The sequence below is a fragment of the Rhodamnia argentea genome, chromosome 6, assembly GCF_020921035.1.
Source record: "Rhodamnia argentea isolate NSW1041297 chromosome 6, ASM2092103v1, whole genome shotgun sequence".
In the NCBI taxonomy this organism is placed as follows: Eukaryota; Viridiplantae; Streptophyta; class Magnoliopsida; order Myrtales; family Myrtaceae; genus Rhodamnia; species Rhodamnia argentea.
The window spans coordinates 26,211,412-26,238,836 of NC_063155.1; the positions used below are offsets into that span (position 1 = coordinate 26,211,412).

The 27,425-nt window shown below is 41.9% G+C and overlaps 4 protein-coding genes across 6 annotated transcripts; 2 read left to right on the plus strand and 2 right to left on the minus strand.

Annotated features, from left to right (window-relative positions):
• On the minus strand, positions 1-22,767 carry LOC115756852 (uncharacterized protein At5g01610). The gene is made up of 4 exons (XM_030696822.2): positions 22,739-22,767; positions 2,669-2,797; positions 1,109-1,163; positions 1-527 (listed from the first exon to the last, which is right to left on the minus strand). Exons 2-4 carry the CDS (start codon positions 2,768-2,770, stop codon positions 148-150), a joined length of 537 nt encoding a protein of 178 aa, XP_030552682.1. The 5' UTR covers positions 2,771-2,797; positions 22,739-22,767; the 3' UTR covers positions 1-147.
• LOC115756287 (chorismate mutase 3, chloroplastic) lies at positions 4,181-10,577 on the minus strand. Its single transcript, XM_048280749.1, is given in 7 exon segments — positions 4,181-4,715; positions 4,798-4,975; positions 5,684-5,771; positions 5,855-5,901; positions 5,904-6,000; positions 7,773-7,983; positions 10,573-10,577. Coding segments are annotated over 7 exon segments (912 nt in total). The 3' UTR covers positions 4,181-4,429.
• LOC115756279 (xylan glycosyltransferase MUCI21-like) lies at positions 10,428-14,864 on the plus strand. 2 transcript variants are annotated; one of them, XM_048280043.1, is made up of 3 exons: positions 10,428-10,481; positions 10,606-11,089; positions 13,532-14,864. In XM_048280043.1, the coding sequence occupies exons 2-3, from the start codon at positions 10,927-10,929 to the stop codon at positions 14,806-14,808; spliced, it is 1,440 nt and encodes a 479-aa protein (XP_048136000.1). In that variant the 5' UTR covers positions 10,428-10,481; positions 10,606-10,926; the 3' UTR covers positions 14,809-14,864. The 2 variants fall into 2 exon arrangements, with proteins under 2 accessions (XP_048136000.1, XP_030551845.2); XM_030695985.2 differs by having other exon boundaries at positions 10,456-11,089.
• LOC115756782 lies at positions 19,878-25,345 on the plus strand. 2 transcript variants are annotated; one of them, XM_030696699.2, is made up of 5 exons: positions 19,878-19,981; positions 20,089-20,162; positions 21,439-21,674; positions 21,868-22,657; positions 22,768-25,345. In XM_030696699.2, exons 2-5 carry the CDS (start codon positions 20,150-20,152, stop codon positions 24,942-24,944), a joined length of 3,216 nt encoding a protein of 1,071 aa, XP_030552559.1. In that variant the 5' UTR covers positions 19,878-19,981; positions 20,089-20,149; the 3' UTR covers positions 24,945-25,345. The 2 variants fall into 2 exon arrangements, with proteins under 2 accessions (XP_030552559.1, XP_048135997.1); XM_048280040.1 differs by having other exon boundaries at positions 19,883-19,982; positions 20,090-20,162; positions 21,393-21,674.
• Positions 25,346-27,425: the final 2,080 nt, after the last annotated feature.

The window sequence follows — 27,425 nt, forward strand, 5'->3', positions numbered from 1 at the left end:
AAGCTGTAAATTGAGAAATATCCGTTCCCAGATGCGGCAACATCAAACGAAAGAGGCTGCAAATTTGGTCTTGGAACAAAGCAAATATATAGACACCTATGCTTCACTGTCTAAAAATAATAGGAGATGCTACTTCCCTTTAGCAGATCAAAATTCTTCCACTCTGACAGCGTCACGGGGCATTTCATAGGCATCCTTTGGCCTCGACTTCTTCACGCCAGCCATGAACCATACTTTGTCAGACTTGTAACCCTCGACTGTCACGCTCGTCACCTTAACCCATACCAGGACTTTAGTCTTCATTCCCTCTATACCAGTGAGCTTCCCTCTCATCAGGATTGCTTTCACGCGATTCGCATACCTGATTGCAGAAGAGTCCTTGAAGGTAACCTCGCAAGCAGAGGGCAAGTAGACGATCAGCTTGGCCTTTGATTCATCAAATTCATAACAAGTTATGTTCTGGGGGAAAAGCCCTGGTGGTAAGTTGTATTCTCGAAGCAGCTCTGGCAAGGTTCTCTGCGGCTTTCCTAGAAATGAGGAAACAATAATCAATCAAAATAGAGAAACCGATTAATTTATTTGAAACGACTGTGCTAATTGGTTTATAATAATCTTTTTCTTATTACAACAAATACACTGACATATTTCATGGACACCCAAAAAGCAAAATGAACTTTATTAATGCAAAAGAGAAGCAAAAGAAAAGGAGACAGAGCACCGGCTGATTCCTACATTGGAAGTAAATCAAAATGCAAAATGGTAATCTAACAGTTCTTGCAATATGAGAACTTAACGGCATGAATAATGTCACGATTACAGATGCCAAGTAATACGAAAAGGGGAGATAGTGAACAGCAGCTGGCTAGCTAAGTAGATCCAGCAGAAAAGTCTCTTCAGTAAGTCTAAAAAACAACAATTCATCTCATCTCTTCAAATGCAGGAAAATCTAAGTAGATTAGTTCACAATAAAGATATTTACCAAAGTTATGGAAACATATCCATCTGTAACTATGTTCTTTGATTGCAATAAGTAAGTGTTTACCAATAGGTAACTTGGATTACCAAATCTGGATTGTTACAGTAAGTCTAAAGAGTAAATGTTCCTTACCTTTCAGCTTGTTGAAAATCCATTTTGCCTTCTCTTCAACTGCATTCGAGACATACTGCAATACGACAAGATCCAGGGAGTCTTAATATTATTTTTTTTTTTTAACCAGAAGGAAGTTATTACTTACTGGAAAAAAGATTTTTTTTTTTTTTGGCAGCATCAAACCATCTAGAAGGCTTGCAAGATAATAAATGAAACATTATGCAAGGGTACCACTGTCCACAAAACATACATAATCAATTCTCCTACACACAGCAGCTTTTAAACCAAAATTTCCGCTCCCTAAAACCAGTTAGAAAAAACAGATAGTCCTTTGAAGTAACATTGACTTAAGAAAGCCAAGCACAAATATGTCATCAAGCTGCCGAAATACAACAAATGCTAGACCAACAAAGCTCCCATTGCTGATCCAAATCTCTTAAGTTTGCTATGTTTACCATACCAGTTCATGACTCCAGCCCATGGGTACCAAAATACGATATTCTTTCAGCTCATTTATCAATAGATATACCAGCAAATTCAACGCTCTGCAAGCATTTGACCAACCTTGTTTTCACATAATTTCGAAGGTGCCATGTGTCTTAATAATGTAGCTGAAGGTACTTAACCAGGTCATCATCAACAGGAAAGATATTTTGCAAGGTGCAAATACAATATGTCTCCTTTGCAAATCAGAAGACTCAGTTATGTTAGAGTAGCTACCTCAGGGCAAGACACGAGTAGCTGCTGAACTTCATGTGTCCTGAGAGTCAAACTAGCATGGGGCTTATGAGAAAGGAAGGGCATTTAACTTGATTTTAATAAGGTGGAGAAGGTTCCAATCTATATAAATTCTCATCTGATGAACCAGAGGAAGTACACTTATTTTAACAGTCATGTTCTTCGACGGGCAATGGTAAATTTAGCCCACAATGCTCTAGAAAGCGAACTCGGCAACTAAGAAATTTCAAATTAGAAGCCAAATTAGTGCAATCGCAAACTGGAAGCTATCGTACCCCAACAAACCAAGTCTTATTTCACTAAGTCGTGTATACTGTATAGGCTAGATGAACGCAACCCCGTTAGAAGCTATTGCACGATCACAACTCACAACCATTAGGCACAGAAAGACCCGCAGCGGTCACCCCAAAGAGTCCACTGAAGCCGCTGTTCCATACTCAGAACAAAGAAGCCACTTTCACTACATTCACTTCAAATTTCGATCCCTCCCATCACACCGACAAACAAAAGCTGCCATCTTTTCCTATAATCTTTCCTCGTAATCCTCGGGTTTTGAATGCATCGGGTGAAATTTACCCTTAATAGATCCGGCGACATTGCCGACCGGAAACGAACATTCATGATGTCCCCCTCCAGAACCAATCATTCCCACTTATTTCCCCTGAAATCCACAGATCTGGCATCCCATCCGGTCGCCATTTTCACTCCACCCGCAGAAAGGCGTCAATCGTGAAGGGGCGAGGGGATTCGCGGACATCACATTCGAGCCACATTACCGGAAAAAACCCACTCCAAAAAAAAAAACACAGCTTTTCAGGGCGAAAGAACAAGAAAACTCACGGTGATGTCTTCGGTGATGTTGGAGAGCTCCTCCTTGGCTCTCTTCGAAATCCAAGAGTTCCCGAGCTTCAAGCTGCTCACTTTCGTCAATGCCTTCTCCATCGCCCTCCTCTCTCCCTCTCCCTCTCTATATCTGTCGCTTCAGAGTCACGCGAAACGGTGGCTTATCGGTCCCTTCCCTCGCTCTCTCTCCCTCTCTAATCCGAGCGAAGAGCGGTGAAAGAGTGACACAGAGAGAGAGAGAGAGAGTGAGGGAGAGAGACAAACATGCAGCTGTATGTATGCGTGCCATTGAAAGCAGTCAAAAAAGCGGCGCTTCCGGTTCTCGATAGCAAAACGACAAAACAAATTTTATTGCCTTCCTGCTAATCGTTTTCCCCCATAAATAGTTCTTCCGTTTTTCAAAAAAAGTTCAGCGAAAGCGTTCAAAATGACTTCAGCCCTCAACTTTTTTTTTTTTTTTTTTTTGGTCCAAAACTTCAGCCCTCAACTTGGTTGGGGTAATTTATGAAAAAAAAATGATTTGAAGGGATTGGATGGTAATGTTATTTAGCCTTAAGTAATGGAAAAGAAAGAAAAAGTATGCATTAGGACATAAACATCTATTGATGTATTGATAAGATATTTTAAAAATAGGGTTCAAACGAAAAGGAAAAATTAACTTATATATTAATACGAAAAACTCCCTTCCGAATATCTCTATTTATTCGAAGAGATTCAGAGAAATTTAGTATATACATGAAATCGATTTTGATTTCCTAAATAATAAGTACTTTCGAGTTAAAAAAAAAAAGAGCGAAATCAACTATTGGAGTCATCATGCACAATGCTTGTATATGTTCAAACTAATTCATTCGGATTTACCATCTTGTTAAGTCCTCATCGAATTTATCCAAAATTCAGAGTTTTGAAATCTCTTGGCTACATATTGAATTCGACAACATCAATTCTCGCACATTGCGGATCGAATTGGCGAGGCATAGGTTTTCCATGGTACAAGAATTTTTCCCGTGAGCGTGCCAATTATGACAACTGATCTTCATCCATTTCATCGTATATTCACAAGGAAGCGACCAAGAGACTACTGAAAATCCATGGCCACACGGTCCAATCCAAGACAAAATTAAAAAAAAAAAGGCGCAAAAGACATCTCGTACCCGTAGAAATCTTTTGGTACCATAAAGTCATCATCTTTTTGAACAAATGCTTAGCAGTAACGCATTCGCAGGGCCTTTATCTGTTCGTTCTTTTGGAAAAACTCCATGGATGCAGTAGCTGTAAGCACATGGAGGGACCGACTGTTTCTGTATCTTTCCAGCTCAGAAGCTTTGACGAAGACAGTCACTCGCAAATTTTAGCTAAAACACGCGACGTGATGCCAACTGAAGGTCATGCAGTGTTAGGACAACTCCAGGAGCTTAGCCTCCAGGTCTGACTTCCTAATCGAGAGAAACATGGCGTACGACAGTCGCGCCGATTCGGCAAAGCTCGAACTTTCTGTAATAGCTCTCCTTTACATCGGACTGAAGCCTCGGGCTTTGAAGCGAGAGCGCGACCCTTTCAGCAGCCTTCGCTTTGGCAGGTCGGCGAGTGCTTGTTTTGCTTCAGGAGAAGCCCAAAATGATGCCTAGCACAGCTTAGTTTCATTCGAGCGGCCTGTTTTCCATCCCAGTAAATTCATTGGAAAGTGCGGAGGTTCGACATTTTGATGTTAAACACACTAACGCTGATGGTTTAGATTAGAGAAAGCCGGCATTTTTGCTAGTCCAACCTTCTCAACGAGCATTCAACCCAGACTTGTTTTGTTAGAGGCATGATCCAATCACCGTACCAGTCGGCAACTAAACTCGGCTTGATTTTGCAGACCAGATAGACTGCGTCTTCCCAGTTGTTGATCGTTACTTACTGCCCGTATGCTTTTGCCTTCCATCTCTACTTTCGCTTGACTGCCGACTCCACATCTTAGAACGTAAGCAAATTCATTAGCTTCGCCCTATCCTGCAAGACCCCGCGTTCCCGAAGATGAGCGAAGGATAGATAGAGATGACTTCATCTATTTTTTTTTTCGGATAAGCGACTACATCAGAGGATTACTAGAGAGAGATCACTTCCTTCAAGCAAACTCAGACCTGTGAACAAGGACACTATGAATTGATTGGTGTACCTGTAAGCAGATAGTGTCAAATACAGCTGCTGATCCACAATTACCATCCTCTCCAGCTTTTACCTATCTTGGGAGTAGATCCCCGAAGTACATATTCCACACCTTACGGTTTATTTTGATTTAATCGGCGCAGGGTCGCAAGAACAAAAGAGAAGATACGAGATATTGGAAGCTGGAGATACAATAAAGAAGGATACTTTTTAAGTTCTTGAAGGTGATTCTGTATATCAAATAGAAACCAGGCCCTTCACTTTCCAGATAGCAGAAGGAAATGCCATTGCTGCTGCAGATAATTCAGTACTCAGTAGAAGTGATACTACACACTTGTCACCTAGCATTCACATTGACAAACAGGAATGCATTGTGATGTCGAGACGATGAGCCTATCTCCTCCTACTTTCTTTCCAATTAAGCTGTAGCAATTTCAGTCGCTTTGTTGCCAACTCGCACCTATAATTTTTCCTATGAGAACATCCACCAAAAGAAGTGGGATGGCACTTCTCCAGTGTAGCCTTTCTAGAAGAGCTGAAATAAGCAGTTGACCGTACTTGACCATACGTGCGTAATCCCATTTGTGCCTAAAACTGGATCTTGATAACAGAGACGGCGGATTCTTGAAAACATGGAAACCTATGTACTAAAAATAGGCAACTGCATTAAGACACCTCTGATTGGGGAACTGGAGATATTGGTTTTCTGCTGACCTACTTGTCTTATGACAGCAATAGCTGTTGAATACATGAGAAAGAAATTCTCGGGATTATCGGAATAACGAGAGCCTCAACAGGGTGAACACAACATTAAGTAACACATGTCAACTATCATAGAAGATTATCCTAAGTCTGGTGATACCTGTGTGTATTGCAGGGTTAGAAGCATTGGCTCAGGTAGGTGTGCAGGGAAGAAAGGATGCTCATCTGAACTCTTCCATCTGCCAAACTACATAGTGTTTCGAAGATCAGTTAAGGGCTATTGCAACCTTTCTATGGAACTGCCTCTGTTTAACTAGGAAACAAAACTGCCTGGGCATGGAGCTTTTCAGTTTCTTTGACCATGAACTCAACCAAAGACCAAGAAAATTTTCAATGGGAAAGGTGCCAAGGTCATATGTATCAGCGTTGCAACAATACTGTGCCCTGTCCAAAAGGCTAAAAGATAATGCTTTCCTCTAGACGTATTAAGGAATCCACAAAGTGGTGAAGAAAGATCTAACTTGTACAAATCTTTCCATTTTGCAATTCGATCCGAATCATTAGTTTGTAGAGCTATTTACTCGATCGCAGAGATTCCGGGACACCTCGACGAGAGATACAAATAGTTGCCGAATACCATCTAGGCATCTAGAGTGAAAATCCGACTCTCGTCAACCTTTTTTTCTCGGAAATTTTGCGTGCAAAGAAGATTCGGGAAAGATATGTGCAAACGTTATGCACAAAAAGAACAGCGAAATTTTCCTGCTCCTACCAGGCATATGAACATCCGGACAAAAGTCCTTTCGGGTGGCAATTAGTCGAAGAGACATGTACGGTAACAACTTATAGCAGATGTTCTGAATAATCACATAAAGGTGGTGGAAGCCGTTTAAATAGAAATCACATAAATGAATAAATAATGAAGGGTTAACGGTTGTAACAGAATGTAAGTTTAGGGGCATTGTATAGAGGTTGAGAGTTCGAGAGCAAAAATATAATATTGTTGACACCGAAAATCGGCATGGGCCTTAAAATGGTCATAAGGCCCATGAGAAGGCTGTGTCATGCAAAAGCCCGCGATGAAGTATGTGTTGGTAGCCGAAACACAGCAAGCCGATACCCGATTGAGTAAAACGTCGGTGACACCATAGAATTGGTATGTCACGCTAAGAGATAGATGGAGCAGATAAGTTTGTACTATAAACTATCCAAAGAATAAGGAGGACAGATTCTGAAGTCAATCCGAGAGTTTAGGAATAGAGTGTACGAAAGAAAATGCAACCGACGGTCATGCTTTGCACTAGGCTATATATAGTTTGTGACGACTCTTTATAAAGAACCGATCAATCATCAATCAAAAACACTTATTTTTTGCTCTACAAATTTATCTTATTTGTATTTACCTTTTATCACACTTTACTTTACCGCACAATATATCTTTTAGCCATTTACTTTATTTTCTCTCCGGAATCGCTACAAAAACCCGTTTAGACATCAAATCCGAAGGTTCTATGCTTCTTGATGAAAGATCTTTCGTCGTAGACATTTCCGGCGAAACACTTACTCATGCTTTAGTGGTTCTTTTTTGGGGGGTGACAATTTTAACACCGCACTATAAGTCTATAACACGGATGGATTCAGATGAATCGTGTTCGGATGAGTTGGAGAAAATGTTGACAAGGACTAGGATAATATTGTTAAGTTGCAATTGTATTCTCAATTCATGTAAGATTCATTAGGGTGATTGATTCGGGATAGGCCAGTTCCCACCTTTGAACTAGAAATTACCCATGAAGGTGTCGTAACGTGATTCATACTCTCAATCGGCGGGAAAGCACAAATGTAGCCCTAATTTAAGAGTAAATCAAGATAAATCTCATGTCTCAATTTATTTTTCTCGTTTTTACACTTTATTTCGTTATGGTTGTACCTCGAATCGTAACAGAAAAGTCGGTTCCACAGAAATTAGCTGTTGGCTCGTGGACCCACCCACCATGATCTGTTCCCTAGTAGGTCCATGGAACCTGCCATTGCACAGCCTCTGCTAATCCTCACTGTTGGCGTATGCATTACGCCCCCTCATCGCCTTCCTTCTCCTCATGTGCTCCACTACCGTCTCCGCCTTCAACATCACCGAGATCCTTGAGGGCTTCACGAGTACTCGTACTTCAACTCCTACCTTAGCCAGACGAAGCTGGCCGGTGAGATCAAGAGCCGCCAGACCATCATCGTCCTCGCCCTAGACAACAGTGCCATGTCCACCCTCGCCGACAAGAAGCCCCTCTCCGTCATCAAGAACTAGCTCGCCATCCATGTCATCCTCGACTACTTCAACCCCTAGAAACTCCACCAAAACTCCAGGGGCTCCATCCTCTCCAACACTCTGCACCAAACCACAAGGAGTCCACCCTCTCTTGAGCAGCAAGTGTGACTGCAACCTACGAGAGCGGAGAGTGAGACTGCAAGAGAGCGAGAGAGATGAGAGGAGTTAGGGCTTTTTAGAGAGAGCGTGAGGACTAAGGAATTACCGGTCCGATCTAGGTGGGTGGTCCCACACCTGGAACCGGACCGGTACTCAACAATTGGAACAAGGAATCGAATTATTCGATCCGAATTGGGCAGTTCCTAGTCCAGTCCAATTCTTTTGCACACTCCTAAGAGTCACATATAATGGGTCGGTCTTTCTCACTCAAGAAATTACTGGTAGTTTGATACTTGATTCTTGTCTTTTTTTTCTTTATTTTTTTGCCTTGCTTTTTGGGAGATATTCCCAAATAAACAGAACAGGTAAGAAGCTGCAATTGTACAACACGATCGAATTTATGAAAGCACTGAATTATACATTCCTCTTAGTCTCGACTCTAGGGATAACTTTTTTCAATATCTTTTTTCGAGAACAACTTAAATTCAAACAAAAAAGGTGAAATGATTTTTCATTATATCAATTGAGCAGCTCGTTACTTCAACTAGTAAACATGTTCTTTGGATGGATTTCTGTTTTTTCCTCTTTTCGAATGGTAAATATTTCTCGAAACATGGAGTGTGAGTCGAACCCATGTTTGCATTATAATTGAGATGCTTATACAAGTTCCGCCCTACTGAATTAGAAAGATTCATATTTAAAAGAGGTTGACAATAAGTTCTTTCAAAATTAATTATTTGTCCCTCTTTTAGAGGTATACCGTAAATGTCTGTAATCGAGTAAATAGCTCTATGAACTAATAGATTGGATCAAATTGCAAAATGGAAAGATTTGTACAAGTTAGACCTTTCGAAATCAATAGTAGCAAGGATGAGCCGAGGATCACGGTTCCGATTTAATTTTATCCATGGGGGATTCCAAAGTTTGGAAAAGAATAGTTGAAAATTGGTAGAATTAGGTAGCGGTGTCAATGTTTCAGTTCAGGTCGACTTTTCTGAAAAATTGAATCGAACTAAACTATTAGGGTGTATGATTGAATTGAACCGAATCTCGCCATGAACTAAATATAATCAATTTGGTCCTATTCGATTTTTTATTTTTTCGATATACCTATTTTGATTTTGATTTTTTCCTTTTTCTTTCTTTTTTTTTTTCCCTTTTTTTTGGTTCAAAGGGCTAACAGAGCCACCGGTGGTGGTCTCTAGCCCTCGGTTAGCGGCCGGCGAAGGTTGACGACCTCACCGGCCCTTTGCACTTAAAAAAGAAAAAAGAAAAGAAAAGAAAGAAAAAGGAAAAATTAAAAAAGTATAAAATTGCTAATTTTAAGAAGAATAGGGATTTTCAGTGCGGTTTGGTTAATAGAACTAGACCAAAATAATCATAATTGAAAAAAGAATGGTTATTTTTAATTACTCGAACCAAAAACCCAATCGAACCGAAATGCACGAAATTTTCACTTCGATTAGTTTTTCGGTTTGATTTTTACACACTGCGTTGTGGCAACATTCTAAGAGAGATTCGGCATGGTGCTCACTGAACCTCTGTAATATCGAACAAGTCGAGTCTTAGCAGATATATATATGAATGAGTATGACCAGGATACCAAGAGTGGATCATAGGATTTAATAAAGCCTATGCAATTCACCGATATAACCACCCCTTGAAATAAAGCTCATTCTCATTTCTTCGAAACATCACACTTAAATCCTTCTCTAACATGTAATGATACTCGGAAGGAGGAAAATACGTTGCAAAGTTAATTCGCATGTACGGACAATATGCAATCGAGATGGCGTAATAGAATGAGTTTGGAGAATAACCAAGAAACAAAGGTAATCAAATCAAGAACAGGTTGAGACACCTAATCAAACTCAAACCCAAGTATTTTTCTCGTGCCATCCCAAAGAATCTCTTGACGCGATACGCCCGTTGGCTCGCCCGACTACAACAAACGAGCGACCCTCCAACGTGACGAGCTGCTCTGCAACACCGCAGCACACAAGACACCATGACGCACCAAAAACCGATTCCTGGCGTTTGACTTTGATTATAAAGGGATAATGACCTAAATGGTCCCCGAACTTTGAGTTAATATGTATTATGGTCCATGAACTTTAAATCTGTTCAATATGCTCCTTGAATGTTAGCCTAATATTCAATATGGTCTCTGAACTTTTAGTTTGCTCAATGTAGTTCCCAGACTTTTGTTACATGTTCAATATAGTCTCCGAACTATATGAAAATATTCAATGTAGTCCTTCCATTAATTTTGGATCGGGGATTATAATGAACATTTTCATATAGTCTAGGAACTAAATTGAACATGAATTAAAAGTTCAGGAATTACATTAAACAAGTCAAAAGTTTAGAGACCAAAATGCATGTTGGGCTAAAGTTCAGGGATTACATTGAATAAGTTAAAAGTTTATGAATTATATTGCACATTAGACTGAAATTCGGGGACTATGTGTGTCATTTTCCCGATTATTAACGCTGTCGCAGCGTCTGGTCTGGTCAATCTTCTCGTCTTTTAAGGTAGGTTCATAAATGAACACCGGGTGATTTAAGGTATTGAATCATTATTTTTCGACCCTTGTATGTATTACTACCTACTGCCAATAATTGCCTCATAGCCTATCATACTCTCTCTCTTTTTCAGCCTTCTTTGACACCTGTGCGGGTCTTCGCCGTTGAAGCGCACTTTCCCTAGCTTCCTCCTTAACGTATAAGCCTCGCCTCCCTCTCTCTCTGTCTCTGTCTCTCTCTCCAGCATGCATCTCTCTTGAGAGTTTCATCCTGAAGCTTGATGGGTTGTTGACACACAGTGCGAAACATCCACAACAAAAGAGCTGCTTTTCAACATTGCAGGGTCTCTCCATCTGATCTCTCCCCTTGTGCGTGCCGGTGCAACTTCTGTCATTAAGACGCAGGTTTGCAGATCGTCGCGCCTTGCTTCTTTGGGGTCTTTTCTTGGAGCGGAATGATCACGGCGGGTGCAATGAAGAAGAGGAGCCAAGGGGCTCGGGTGGTACTGGTAGGCCTGGTTTTCCTCGCAGCACTCCTGGTGCTTCGCACCAATGTGTCGACCGTATCCAGGCTGAGCGTTGCTGCTCCTCCACGCTCCCTCACCAAGAACGGTCAAGGTATGCGTTCCTGCTGGTAAAGCCCTCTTCAGATCTCCTTCTCTCTCTTTCTGTTTCATTTTCCCTTAGGCTGCTTTGTTTTTCTTTTGGAGGATTTCACTTCTCAGATTCGGGTACTGGTTCTAGATAGCCAGTACCCAGTAATTAGGGCATGGCAAGCAAAAAGATTCTTCTGGAGAGATTTTGGATGCTTCTTGTTTAGTTCACTCCCATCTCCCTCCACATTGTTGTGTTTTGCCTGAATCGGCGAAGCTTATTTAGAGCGAACGCCCCCATAACGGGCAGGAAATCCTTTCATCTTTCTGGACATTCTGCGACTGAGGGTTCGAACTTCTTCCAGAAAATTTATTTCCTTCCTACATTTTCCAGCAGTACCATAGAGAACAGCTTGAAGTATACAGTTGTATTAGCTTTTCAGGAATTATTGACTGGTCTTGCCATAACTAGCCAGTTGCCCAAATTGTTCCATGCTTTGGCAGATTGCATGGACGGGAAATAAATGAGTGTTGGATTTTATGGGGTGTACGGTAAGTACCATGGTCCGCCCATGTAGTTTACCACACCCCTTATAATATTGGATAACTGTTAAAGGAAGTTACTCATTTTTTAACGTGAAAAGTCACGTTTAAGAACAACGTTTCCTCTCCCCTCTCTATTAGTTTTTATATAACAAAAGAACAGAGAAGACCGAGTAACAACGACGCTCTTTTGATCCTATCATGAATGCGAAATCGATAAACTACAGATTCTCTCGCTGCATTATGGACATTTAATCTGTGAAAAACGAGATACGTCCGTTCTGTGATGTATTTCTCCGATCGGTGATTCAAGATGATTCTAGGGCTTGTTGATTCAAAGTAATTCCGCTGCGTATGTTTATGGAATCGGTTCCCTTCAATGAGTTTGCTTGTCAATGTCCAGGAAGCTAACTGTAGATGTCCTTTTCTATTTACTCATTCTTGGCAACTCAGCAAACTTCAAGGGAGTGTGTTTCATGTTGAGGGATCTTGGGCCACCACATATCTTCTTTTGAATTCGTCGAGGTCTTTAATTATTAACAATTGGCAAATCCCACATGGGATGTGACGATCTTCTCTTCCCAATCACACAGAGTTATTAGAAGGTCATATAGATCTGTGGCTCTAGGGATGGTGTCAAAGACTCGATGCAGGAGAGGATTGAACTTGATACCGCCTTTTATTTCTTGATGCATAAGGTCCTAGTGTCACATATCGACGGTTGAGAAAGTGGCCAAAGTGACCAGACATGTCTTGACACTTCCAGGGGTAGGGATGAAATCTAGGTTTTCTTGATTATTCTAGAATATTTTTACACGTAGAGTGAGGAATTCTGTATTAATATTCCCGAGTATTCTTGCGATTAATAAGGTAGATGGTAAATTGAGAGATTGGATCTCCCCCGTTAGATCGAGAGGAAATTCACACTTATAATATGAGGGGCTCCGTGTAAATATAGGAGTTCCCCTTGCCCCCTAATTTGCAATATCCAAGAATCCAACTCAAGAAGAACAATAGAACATTCTCTTCAAAACACTGCTATCGTTAGAGCTTCTCTCTTCGATCTTGAACGGACCAAGTGAGAGAGCGATCGATTGATGAGAGAAAGGTCGAGCTCATGCGGCTCCAGCAAGGGGCCGGACGAGTCATTTGGAACCTAAGTGCCACACGGTCGCTCTCTCCATTGCTGCCCTCGACAACAGCGCCTAGCTTACACTATGCCAACCCAAGAAGGGGTGTCAACATTCTACCTTGGCTTAGTCGCTAGCTATCTACCATTAATTATTAAGTCCGCGACACATTCGTGGAACCCTCTGCATAAGTGGGGAAATTAATATATGCTTGACATGTTTTAATTGATGTAATTGAAAGAAAAATGCGGTCAATTGCGGACATGATTGGAACAACGTAGGAAAAGGGTTTGCCATTTCTGTTTGTTTCTAGTAGACTTGATCATAATAAACATGGTCATTACTTGTCGCATGGCGTCTAGTTTCCAATATGTATATGTAAAGAAAGTCGATGCTCTCAACTGGCGCAACGATCCATCATTTGGAAGGAAGAGATGTTTGATCATTCAATCCTTTACGGACTGCATCACCAACTTAATCTTCTTCTGTGTAAAGGTCGGGCTAGAATTATCGATTAAAACGAATCGATGAGCTGGAAGCAAATGTAGAACTAGTTGTGTGACTATATTCGGCTTTCTCTTAATTGTTAAATGAAACTTATTCAGGGTATATTTGTTTGGGCAAAAAGAAAATCCCAAATTAATTTTTCAGACTTTTAAGCGTTTGATTTATTAAAAACGATAGGTTTTTTTATAAAAAAAAAATGATGGTCAGGAGAAAAAAAAAACCGTTAGGTCCCGTTCAAAGAAAACGTTCGTTGGACTCTTGTCTGACTTTTCTTCTGCTCCTTGTAGGTACCAAAAAGTTGTTACAACGAGAGATTACGGGGGTCCCACTCAACAGCCAATGGCAATCCCCTGAATCCAGAGAAGTAGCAGCAGCAGCAATCACCTGCGACCGGTCTCACCACGCATACGACACCTGCACCGTCAACGGCCCCACCCTCCTCCACTCACCCACCTCCACCTTCTTCCTCCTCCGCCCCGCCGCCGTCCGCCTCTCGCCGGAAAAAATCCGCCCTCACCCACGCAAATGGGAGAACTCCACCATGTCCAAGATCAAAGAGTTCACCCTCGCTCCCGCCGGCCCTCCGCAAGACCTCCGGTGCGACTTCGAGCACGACGCCCCCGCCCTCGTTCTCAGCGTCGGCGGCTACACCGGCAACTTCTTCCACGAGTTCGGCGACGGCCTCGTCCCCCTCTTCGTCACCGCCAACACCGTCTTCCCCGGCCGCGATTTCGTCCTCGTGATCGACGGCGCCACCGATCGGTGGATACACAAGTATGAGGACTTGCTCCAAGCTCTCAGCGGTCGTCCCGTCGTATATGTCGACCACGCCAACGGTTCTCATTGCTTCCCTTCCGCGTCGCTTGGGTTGATCTCTCACGGATTCATGACGATAAACCCTAAATTGACGCCTAATTCCAGAACCTTCTTGCATTTCCGCCGATTCCTCGACGAGGCCTACCGGCGCAACCGCCCTGAGGCCCCCGCGGCCGCTCCTCGGTCCCTGGCAAGGAGACCGCGGCTCGTGATCGCCGCCAGAACCGGCGGCGTCGGGCGCGTGATCCTGAACCAGAAGGAAGTCACGGACCTGGCGAGGGCGGTCGGCTTCGAGGTGGCCGTCTTCGAGCCAAACCGGAGCACGCCGCTGCGGGAGGCGTACGAGCTGATCAACTCCAGCCACGCGCTGGTCGGCGTGCACGGGGCGGCACTCACGCACACACTGTTCCTCCTGCCGGGGGCGGTGCTGGGGCAGGTGGTGCCTATCGGAGCGGGCTGGGTGGCGCGGGCGTGCTTCCAGGAGCCGGCACTGGCCATGGGGCTGAGCTACGTGGAGTACGGGATCGCGCCAGAGGAGAGCAGCTTGTTGGAGAAGTACGGGAGAGACCACGTGCTGCTGAAGGACCCGGCGGCGGCCAACGGCGGCGGTTGGTCGGCGAAGGTGATGAGCGTGTACCTGAAGGAGCAGAATGTGAGGTTGGATTTGGGGAGATTTAGGGGTTTTTTGGAGGTGGTGTATGAGAAGGCCAACAAATTCATGGAGGAGGAAGGAAAAGGGTTAAATTGAATGAATTTTAAGAATCAAATGGATGTTAATTAATTTCTCTTTTTCCTTTGTCAATATTTTTGGGTCAAATTTCTTTGTCAAATTCCTCATAAAACATCGGATTACAAACTTGGAAAAGATTAGCAAACAAAGTTGAGTTGATACATACTTACGGAACCGATCAATTTAATTGATGTCGTTTCTATGATAAATATTTCTTGCAAAAAGTAAAGTTAACCATAGCAAATGGGTTTACGATTAGATCTAAAGGGATGTTGATTTTGGTAGATCCATGCATGGCACATTCCAAATTGCAAAGCCGAATATAAACTCTCCCTCACGAGGGTACTAATTCTTTTGCAAGCACAATTAGCGTATCCAATTCAAATTCAAGGTCGAGCCACTGTTCTACATGAAAATAAACAATTCACAAGATAGCTGCTCGGCGATTTCAAATCTCCATCGATAATATTTAATGTCTTTTTTTAACTTGTTCTACATTAAGATAAAGACATTTTGGTAATTTGAAGGAAACACTAAACACAAAGATGGAAGACGTATGATCGGAGGCACACTGAAATTATGGCGTGGAAGTTCATAACAAAAGATAAGGCCCACTTATTGGACTTCCTTAATATGGATGGACTCAATTGCAATAATCTATCTCTTCATAAGGTCCAATTCCATGACATCGCTTCTGTTCCTCCATTTGATGATTGATAGAGCTAGAACCTAGTGATGAAAGACCGAAACGCACGAAAACTGCCCATTACATTAGAATATCATGCCCTCAAAATTCCCATGAAACCGTCTTTATTTTTTACTTTTTTTTTTTCTAACCTTCGCGTGAATTCTTCACAATCATTCCGTCCATGCAATTATCATCCCTATAGGATAATAGGAAAAATTGTCAAAAAAATCATAAACCTTTGGCATATTTATCAATTCACTGTAAACTTTTTAAGTTTGTCGGTTCATTTATAAACTTTTTCACTTTTTGTCAATTCAGTCCTATTAGCTAAAAACTATCGATGTGGATGCCGGTCGTCCTACATGACACCGCCGGCGCTAACGTGGATAATTTTTAATATTTTTATAAAAAAATTCGAACTTTGTTCTTTTCTTTTTTTTCTTTCTGACTTCAGAGGCTAGCAACCCCACCAACCCCTAGGCAAGGGGCCGGCAACCCCCGCCTGTCCCTAACCTAGGGAAAAAAAAGAAAAAATAATTAAAAATAATTATAAAATTATATACATCAACATCGGTGATGCCATGTAAGACGGTCGCATCCATGTCAGCGATTTTCGACTAATAAAACTGAATCGATAAATGATGAAAATGTTGAGGATTAAATGGGCAAATTTAAAAGGTTTATATCTAAAATGGTAATAGTGTAAAAGATTTAAGATTTTTTTTTTTTACAATTATTTCAAGGCTGATAATGACGTGGACCAGACTCCTCGGACTTTGATTCATTCGTGTTAATGTTAGCCCAGGATCCACAAAGTCGTGCTTATTTAAAGTCCCGCCAATTGGAACGAGGGCTAAACCTTGACTAGGTTTCACAGTCACATCAGGCGCTATAAATTTTGACATTTTTCCAGCACCTACATGTCGTTAAGTGTATCTGATATCTCAGGCAAATCACATCACCACTTATGTTGCAGAAGAAAATACCGATAATGTCCCGCCAATTCATCTTGGTAACAGATTAACTGTATTTATTATGCGTTTTTTTATTTGTCATCGAGCAACTTTACTCTCCGCATCTAGCACTTCAAGATTTCAACACTCAATATTCTCATGTGAAGTGCGCCTCGTCACCGAGCAAGGTTGGAAATCGAACAAATTAAAAGTTTAAAGGACGACGTGACACATCGAGCTAAAGTTCGTAGACTGTTAATGAGCAAATTAAATGTGTAGAAACTACAATGCACATTGAATCAAAATTGATGGACCATTTATGTCATTTTTCCTGTGAGAAAATTACAAGCACCATCTCCAGCTCTATTCCCCATGTCAAAATTCCTCTTCACTTTTTGATACCTAAGAATTACCATCATAATTTTTCACGAGTCACACTATCATCGATACCGAAATTCACATTCCGGGTGTAAATTTGGGGTTTGCATGAAAACGAATAGGTCCTTTTATGTTGGGAAAATGGAAAATGTACGTGAGCTGTGAACTTTGAGGAATGATTTGATATGAAGAGCAAAGTCAATGGTTGTTTCCGCAACTATCCCTTAAAACTTCTTCTTCTTCTTTTTCATTAGAGATACACAAGCTGCGCTTCCAAGAGAATGTATAAATGTAATCGGTGGCCCGCAAGGCTCGCAACTTTTACCCTTCCTTGATTTTCAAAGTACGACTTGTACACATCACTGAGAAAGTTGGCACATGAATTGAAGATTAATCTCTCTCTTTTTTCTTTTTAAAGTTCTTTAGCGCTTTTCGACTCCTCCCAAAAAAAAAAAAAAAAGTTTCTTTAGCGCTTTGAGCATAATGTCTGGCTTTTTAGGAAAATCTTTCGGACCACGCTAACATCTGAACGTAATGTCTTAAAGCCGGTACGGATTCGAAGAGACGCGTCAGCTCTAATCTAAGCCAAATTTGTGACGGGTATCTCGGGAGCACTCGTGAATGAGATTCTAATTAAAAATTAAAATTAAAATTTATTTTTCTGATGGGACTTGGGGGTTGATTAAAATATCGGGCGTTGAACATTCCGGGTGAACCCCGGTCGCCTCTTTGAAAAAACTGGAGAGGGGGGCAATTTTGTCTGCGTAAAAGCAGACACGTGACTGGTGGTGATTATTTTATTATTATTATCATCATGAGGTCGCGCGGGGGGTTCCGGATCGACGGAGCGTGGGGGAACAGGGAGGGGGTGGGGGGGATCAGGCCAATGAGAGAAGCGATTCGACATCCGTTGGATCCCCAATCTCGTAAATAGAAAGTTAGAAACCCCCGGACAGAAGGCCACGTGTCTCTCGCTCCCCTCATTCCTCTTTCAACACGCCTCCTGGGAACCACTTTTACCCCCCCCACAAAGATATATATAACAAAAAAAAAAAAAAACATTTGTTTAATGTAACCCCGCTTTTGCAAAGATGTTCGAATGTTATTAAGTGTGGGGGGGTGTGGGATTGGGAATGATAGTCCAAGGGGGTTGTTTGGTGAAAATACTATATATAGAGAATACTCAAAGTTATCTTGAAAATGTTCAAGGACTCGAATCAATACGTTTATTGCCTTGAATTTTCAGCGGGTTTTGGTGAGGGAAATTTGTCCTTCGATGACCGACCGTTTCATTTTTCCCATTATAGTCCTTCGTCTCCCGTTCATCCAAAGCGATGGCCATGAAGAGAGAGAGAGAGAGAGAGAGAGAGAGGAGGGGGGGGGGGTGCAGCTCGATCTTCGGAGATCGGGTTGGGCGATGCCTCTCTAGGTCCTCGCCCTCTCTTGTTGACCCCACCCGTCGAGTCTTGCCGAGGTCTAGTCAACCCTAGGCAGAGCAAATCTCGTCGGAGTCAAGCGGGATCACACAATGTCATCAACAACTTGCCTGAGGCTAGCAACCCTTGCAACAAACATAAATTGTTTCCGGAAAAAGCAAATATCCATGCCTCTGCCCGATCTTTTTTCCTTTTTTATTTACTATTATTATCGATTTTCCTTCATTTTAAAAGTTTCTGCACAAAAGATGTTCCAATCAACAATTATCTAGACGCTATTGCACTATTGAAAACACCTTGACTTGAGGGACTTGTGCTCAAATGCCAAGTCCCTAAGGTCAAAGCAAACTCGCTACCCATGGTGGCTTCACGACTCGTTAGGCGAAAATGGGAGTCGTGCGCCTGTTCATGTGGAGTCCCCCGTCTTGCTTGTGCAAATTATTGACTTACACGTGAATGGAAGTGACGAGGCATAATCCTGTAAACAAATACACGATCGACACGTTTCCCAGTGGTTTGACCTTTTAAGGAAAACAATTCATCACATACTTTCACAGTTCACACCAAAGGCCTTTTAATTTTTCTTTTTTTCTTTCTTTTCTTTCATGGTTGTTACGTTCTTATATTGGTTTTAATCAAAACAACAAGATGAAAAAATTCTTGGGGATTTTTTTTGTTCATTAGAATGTGATTTATACTCTCTACAAGGTCAAGGACCTTGCTTCCGAGATGGCTTTTACGGTTTGAGCTTATATTTTTTCATTGATAACTTGAATTTGATGCTGCTATATATATGCTCTTTTTCGCTTGTAATTGAGTGATGTAACGGAGAGATGTAATGTGTTAATTATAGTTGCATCCTATACCGGACGCAGCTCTAGTTTAAGGGTACATAAGGACAAACCTTGTGTCGGTTTCTTTTTTCTTATTTTTTGTGGTTTGTGCACCGAATCTTAATATTTTTAAGCGAAATAATCATCATATTTAACTAGCTTCCTAAATTGGGAATGCTTGACGGAAAGAAACTGGTTTTGAGGCGTATCGATCGGTATTTTTCATCACCACCATTGTAGAATTAAACCGATTCTCGTAGAAGTTAGGTTATCGCAGCCGGACTTTCAAATCGAGACCGCTTCAATCGATTAAAGAAACAGTAAAAAAAATTTACCCTTCCAATTTGACTGCCGCAAATAAATATTGGGAAAGACCAGCCTTGTCTGAAAATCAATTGCCCCAGTAGTCCGTTAGGTGAGAATTTCCACTAGTTCCCTCAAAAAAATACCTGAAAATATTTGCACTCCACATATTATATATATTAGCCAAATAAATTTAAATGAATATTAGCAGAAGAAACGAATCCAAAAAAAATATATATAAATGATTTTTTTTTGTCGGAAAAAAAATATAAATATATATAAATGATTGAAAAATTAGAAGACCGAAGCTAGAGAGAGAGAGAGAGAGAGAGAAGTGAAGTGAAGAAAAAGCAAGCAGAGAATAAAAAGAGACCGGATGTTGACAAATTTCACGTCACTGTTCTTTAAGAACCTTTCATTCATTTGTGTGAAGTGAAGATCTCTCTCTCTTTCTCTGTCTAGAAGGACAAGGTCTCTGCACTCTCTCTTCGAAGAGAGAGGGAGAGAGAGAGAGAGAGTGGCCCAGGAGATCGAAATCGGCTTCCTCTCTCTCTTAAGCTCGATGCGACGAGGATCTAGAGCTCGTTCCATGGAGCTACGGTAGTTTACCTGGACCTTTATTGCGTTTCTGTGTCTTTTCCTTCTTTTTGTAGCAATTCTCGATGTTGATGCTTATTAGCTGGAGTTCTGGGATTCCGTTGGTGTAGGGTCGATGGTCGGTGATCGAGCGTTCGTTGGAGATTTTCCTCGGAGGGAGCTGATTGGAGGATGTCGATCTCAGGTGAACGCGCCTTGATCTTCTGGTGATCTTGTCCTTTTCGATACGTTTCTGCGATGCCTGTCTGATTGTTGCGTTGGTTAAGTCTGATTAGTCGCGTCGATCGTGTTATTCCTGCCCCCCCTCGTATCTGGCATAATCGCTTTGATTTGAGGATTTTTTTTGCTCATTACGTCTGGGAGCAACATCCGTTACCATTGCCTCTCGTGGAGTACAAAGCCCCTGTAGCTTATGTTAGTGATGAAGTTTGGAGATGGTCGATACGGTTCGATTTTGATTCTCACTGCATCCGTGTCTAATGAATTTGGCGTACGAGCGCCTGGAGAGTTAACCACCGAAGCTGAAGAAAATCCCTGGCTCATTTGATGTTAATGATCGCGGTCCTCTAATGCCTAGTCGAGTTCACGAATGAACAACACCGAGCGAATGTTTGTGGGTTCACTTCCTTACCATCTATGTGAGTTTTCAAGGGAAAAGTTAAGACTGAGGTGTGCAAGAGAGAGGAGGGATGGGGGAGAAAGAGCTTAGATTGTTAATTTTGATGGATCTATGAATGTGCATCTCTTTGTGAAAGGTGGTGGTTAAGCTCATGGAAGCATGATTTCAGTCCGAGCTAAGTGGATTTAACTTTATTCTACCCGTGCTTCATAAAAGCTGACTCACCACACAGCACGACTAATTTGAGTATGCGTAGGTCTGCTCTTTTGGATGTGAGAAATAATGTTTTTCCATGCTGTCCAAATTTTTTAGATATACATTATCTTCTCTGCAGTGTTGGTGGCTTGAGTTATGTACGCTTTTCATCAAAGGAGAAGTAGGTGCAGAGCATCCATTATAAAACTATAATTCTTATGGGAATGGGTAATGTAGACCAGCTAATTTATAATTAGTAAGTGAAGTACTCGCAATCCAAGGCGTGTTAAAATGCGGAGTTTATTTTGTATTACTTTCCATAAATAGCTTGTAGCTGCTTCTTTTGCATAAACATTGTTCTCGTACATTAATGCCTTCTTGCATTCTCATTTGTCTTTGGCATTTAAGTCTTCATGCAGAAAAAGTACCGAATTATGAACTAAAAGCCCAACCCAGTGCGCGTTGAAAAACCTAAGTTTCTTTGTTCTTCATAGCTAGAGCAATTGATTAGGAGTCTGTACTTGCCCAAGTTCTTTCCCCTTTTGTTGGTACTTATAATAACAGTAAGGCAATTATTGCTCTTACAGTTTTCATTATTAGGCAGTCTTGGAAATGATTTCTGAAATAACTTTGAATCAACTGCCAGGAGTGACAGCAGAAGTGCAGTACAATAACCATCCAGCAGTGTACTATCCGATGAGAGATCTAAACGAAGATTACTACATCTGTAATTGGCCTATCTATCATCCAGATAAGGCATTATCAAGCAAGCAGTGCTACAATGGTTTTTGGTCAAGGCCTGCTGCAGATGAAGTCCCAGAGTCCGATAAAGATGTTGTTAAGCAAACAATAATTGAGCATGAGGCTGTATTCAAGAATCAGGTATACCCTCCCTTCATTTGTTATTTGATGTGAAATTTCTACGATTTTAGCCCTGACCGGATAGTTATGACTTACAAAGGGGTAATCTTATCTTTTTAAGTGTCCTTTCAAGTTTGATGTTGGGTTTTGTGCGTGGGGGCTTGCAGTGGTTTTGTTTATATATGTGGATTTTACTATATTTTGTATCATCCAGGTACACGAGCTTCACCGGTTGTACAGAGTCCAAAGGGGTCTCAAGGATGAAATCAAAAGGAAGGGACTGCATATAGGGCAGATAGCTGCTGATACAGAATCAAGCCCTTTGCCATTTCAATTAACATCTGAAGATGCTCAGAAATGGCATTTTTCCAGTTTCCCTGGTGCGAGCTCTTGTTGTGGATGGCCATCTATTTCAGATACCAAAGGCATCCCTTTGAATTCTCCAGAAGGAAATAGCACACAGGGATCTCCTTTTGTGCATCAACATGGAGGTAGTTCCAAATTGAAAGAGGTGTTCGAGTGTAGACCTACAAAGGTCAGAAGAAAAATGTTTGATTTGCAACTTCCAGCTGATCAATACATTGACGATGAAGAACTAAAGCAGATCGAGAATGAAAATGGATCATTGTCTTGTGATATTCGTTGTCAAGGTTCTAGGAGTGTTGCTGGGAGTTCTGTAAGCTTATCTCACGGCGGATCCGCTGGCATCAACACAGATTCTGCCAGATCAGATTTATACATAAACAGTCGAAATGTGGCTGACTTAAATGAACCTATACAGATTGAAGACATGAATGCTTCTGCATCTTTTGTTCATGCAGACCATTCCATCTCTGAAAGGGAAATTCGCAGCCAGGAACTTTTTATGAAAGCGAAGCCAAAGATTCTAGGTTTTCTGGATCAAAAGGCTCCAAACTCCATTTGTCAAAGCAGCAGCGGAAGTTCAAATGCACACGTCAACAACAAGAACGATGGAGGGCTGTCCTTCCATGTTCTTAAACAAGGTAAATGTTTGGTTGAGTTGTCCTTGAAATTGGATTAAGTTGCTTAAGTTGGATCTAGATCAATATTATGACTTCAATTGATATCTCTCTCTCTCTCTCTCTGTGCACAGGGCAGGACAAGGTTGAACTTCAACCTGTTTCTCAGTCCCTCCAGTGGGAGAAGTTTTGCCCATCATCCCAACCAGTGCAATCTTCATTCAAGAAAAGTTGCAATAGTCCAGTGTATTTTTTGACAGATCATGCCGTGATGGAACACAGCAGAGAGAGGACAAAATGTGGATTAGTAATTTCGGAAAGTTCCAAGAACTTTGAATCAACCTTTGCTTCTGATTCTCCTAATCGACATAAAATAACTAGTTTGTCTGACTCAAGAAACTTAAGGCACTCTGGTTCATCTTCTGACAACTTGAGTAATAGTTTGAGCCAGAAGTCAATGTTGGTTGAAGGGCTTCCAAGTTTAGATTTATACAGGACTCCCCGGAAAGATTCTCAACCTGCAGCTCAGAGCCATGGATCATTTTGTAGCAGGTGGCATGATAGCAATGCTAGTCTGAGTCCAGGCTATCAGAATTTGCCTAGTCGAAATGGATTCCATTACGAACTTCCTTCGAGATCTGAGAAAGCATCTGTTTGCATACCAGTCATCAGCCATGACAGTTATAACCATGCCAGTAGATATGTAGCCTCTGAGCACTTACATACTAGGAAACACACAACTTCAAATTATGCGATTGTGGACTCTGACAGAGAGACAAAGCGAAATTCAGTGCTTTCAAGTGGTTCAATTAACAAGTCCACATCACCACAGGGTGTGGCAATAAAAATTGGAGAGAGTACCGAGCAGGAAACTCTTCTGGTACCTCATTGGCTTAGAGTTATGCCAGCTCGTGAGAGGGAGAAAAATTCTGGAATAGACTTGAATCATACAGAGATGAGTTTTGTTCAGTCATCTTCTAGTCATCTTAGCAGCAAAGTTGAAGCTGGAAACAGCCCGAGCCAAATATTTTCTCAGCGCGTGGAATCTTTCTCACCTTTGTGTAAAGTGGAGTCCAAGAGGATGGAAATAGGCGAAGGTCCTGATAGAAAGATTTTTGGCTTTCCTATCTTTGCAAACCCTCCTACTTCCAATAATGCGTTCTCTCCTCTTGCCTTTCCATCTATATCCATCACTCAGGAGTCTAAGTGCGAAGTCACAGATCGTAAGAAGGAAGTAAGAATGTTTGATATTAACTTGCCCTGCGATACCAGTTCTGAATGGAGCGAAGTGGCTGCTGAGGAAACCCTGGACCTAGAGAAGGAATCTCATACCAAAAATGCTTACTTGAAACATCAATTTGATCTAAACTCCTGTGTTCTTGACGATGAAACTTCCATGACACCATCCGTCCCAAGTGTTGTTGGAAAGGTTATTGTTGAAATAGACTTGGAAGCTCCACCAGTTCTTGAGACTGAGGAGGATAGTTTCCAGGGAGAAGAAATTCCTGGGAAGCAACTGGAAACATCTATACCATTTACACAGCAAGGAACTGAGCAATCTTTGGAAAATCTAGGTAGAATGGCAGCAGAGGCAATAGTTGCCATTTCAACTGTTGGTTTCAGCAATTGTTTGGACAGCACTGCTCGGGATTTACCAGAAGAATCTTCTTTATACTGCCTTAACTGGTTCGCTGGTATAGTTGCCTCTTTTGAAGACCATAATTCTTGGACCAGGTCTGAAGCTGCTCCAAGAGATTGTGAAGAGCAGAATGTTGCAGAATCTACATCAGAAAGTATTGATTACTTTGAGTCCATGACGCTGAGACAGGTAGAGATGGGGGAGGATGAATACCTTCCTAAACCACTGATCCCTGAGACTCTAAGAGCAGAAGATGTAGCAGTCACCCCAGCATCAAATCGGCCTCGAAGGGGACAGCCTAGAAGAGGGAGGCAGCGGCGAGATTTCCAGAGGGACATCCTCCCGGGCCTCACTTCACTTTCGAGGCATGAGGTGACTGAAGATCTTCAAACTTTTGGAGGGCTCATGCGAGCAATGGGCTATTCATGGCACACAGGGTCAACAAGGAGGAACTCCAGTAGAAATGTTTCCTCAAGAGGCAGGCAACAGTTAGCGAGTGGGTCCCCCACTGCAGCGTTGGAAGCCACATGCGGTCCAATGATGCCTCAGAAAAATAATGTTGAAGTGGGACTCGAAGATAGAACCCCAACAGTTTGGGGGAATACACCAAGACGGCCCCGAAGGCAAAGGTGCCCTGCAGGCAATCCTCCATTACACGTGCCTCCAACATAATCTGGTACGAGGCTTAATGTCTTAATGGGGCTTATGGAGGATGAAAAGATAGCGCAATTTGTGGAATTATGGTTGTTATTGTTAGAGAGCCGTTGGGGTTAACATTGTGCATTTCTTCGCCCATAATTTGGGTCCTTGATTGTCCCTCTGTGGTGGGCTACCTCTTTAGTTATTCATGAATAACTACACGATGTCTGTGGATATTGCTTCTCGCTTTTATGAGGTCCTCCGCAGAGTTTCTTGTACTTTTGAGTGCTGACTCTCTCAGGAACAAGAAATGTAACTTTTGTTTTCCTACTATTTGGTTAGGAAGGAGTGTTTTGGGGTGCTGGGGACAGACTTTGAAGTGCTCGTGATGGCAGGTTTTGTGTTCATTTCTATACAGGCTCGATAGATTTAAACAGTGTTGACACTAATATGAGCTCCCATCAATGGGTGCATCATCATATCGCTCAGCTCTTTCGCAAGTCTTCCCAGCAGATGCGAGAAAATGGGTTAAAAATCCATATTTAATAGTGTAGGTCATAAAATATGTTGCGTTTAGTTTTATAAATAAGTTTAAGTGGATCATAAAATGGTTACTTAACAACTTAATGTCCAAGAGGCATGCAGTCCTATTAGTAAAGGAATTGGGGGTTGGGGATGCTAGTATATCATAGGTGAGGGGGTTCAACGCCAGTCGGTCGCGCAACGGAGAAAGAAGGAAATCCAACGGTTTTTAAAAAATAAAAATAAAAACAGAAAAATAGAAATTAATGGTTTTTAAAATTGAATTAAATATGAAAGTGTTTTATTAATATGGGTCAGATATGAATATCTAGATTTGTATCGCATGAAAATGGGTCGGACTATTCTTGATACGATCCGAATCCAATCCGATCTACTCATTTGACAAATCCACTTACGAGGGCGGATACATAGCAGTCGATGTTGGTGTGACAATCAGGTCAAGATTCTCGGCCTGAAAAGGTCATCTACTTAAAAAAGCGGGCATTTGGGATGGTTTTTGTTGTGAAACACGTCAAGAGCCCAAAGAATAGTTAATAAGGGAATGAGTGAAGTTAGGACATTATGGCATATGGGGGTCCATTTCCGTTCGCTTCATCCTATCATAGCCATGCACGTAGTAAAGGGTCTTCAATTTTTTGTTCAATTATTATTATTATTTTTGGCCAGATTTTGTATGGCCAACAGATAAAGGGAGGTCCAGTAGAAGCTTTTAGAGGAGAAATCTAACGAAGCTTGGAAATCCAAGTTCTTCACCCTAAGTCGAATGAATTCTTTTCAGATCATTTCGGAGCGCCCCCAAGGGTTTGGATACAATCTAAAATTACCGAAGACGTAAAAGAACTATCTTCGTGTCCTTAAAGAGTAGCTTGCAAAATAACGGTCGAAAGTCCCAAAGAGTTTTGAGTGAGGTGCACGCGCGAGGCAGGAGCGCGTGGTGATGAGAAGGCGCACGTGGCAAAAGCGCCTGCGGAAGATACGACGATGTCGGTGTCAGCGTGGATTTTGGTGGACAATCTCAATCAAGGATGAGTTGGCGCCTGTGGTTGGGCCTCTCTGGTCAGACAGACAAAGGAGTCAGAATCAAAATCATTAAAACTCTTTTTTCTGTCTTCTCACCAATCACATGGTCATCAAGCCCCACCGGCCCACCCCACGAGAATTTATTGCCTGCACGGGATATCAGTGAGCCCAATTGTTGAGACCCCCCACACAACTTTGGAGGGCTGAGATTGATTTCGAGAGGCATTTGATTTTTTAGGGTTTGGATATGAAAATTCAGGCTTCAAAAATTTCGAACGATCAAATTGAAATGGAAAGAAGGTCGAATAAGGAGCAGACAATTGATTCAGCTAATTAATAAGTAATTTCACCGATTAGTTAAAGGACTTAAATGAAATGCTATCTGGGTGATTACTACCTGCCACATGTCATTGATTCATTGAATTTTTTTTTTCCTTTTTATTGTATGCAATATGTAACTTTCACTTTATCGCAGCAACATGAGACCGCCACCTCGCATGCGGTCCTTGTCATTCGCTACCACACCTCTCGTCGTTGTTGCCTTGTGCAACCCCCATTATTAGCCACTATCGCCAATGACCTACTACCCATCCAAAGAGATCCAAATTTCAGCCAACGCCCCCCCACCCTCTGATCAACACTATCTGCCTCCCCTCAATCACCCCACCGCCTCCCATCCATGATGGAGCTCGAGCTCATGAATCTAGGGCTCTAGCTCAAATGGATTTTGAGGCCACCAAGCTTCCAAGAGATTTTGACGGCTATGGAAGAGTTGTCAAGCTCAATGATGGACAGAATAGGGTGAAGGAGAAGATGACCGACGAGGCAGTGGTTGCGAGTGACGATTTGCAGCTTGGCTCGGGGCAGCGGCGGGCATGGTACCAGGATGAGAGGGGTTAGCAATGGGTGGTTGGATTGCGGTTTGGATGAATGGATGATTTCCAAATGATG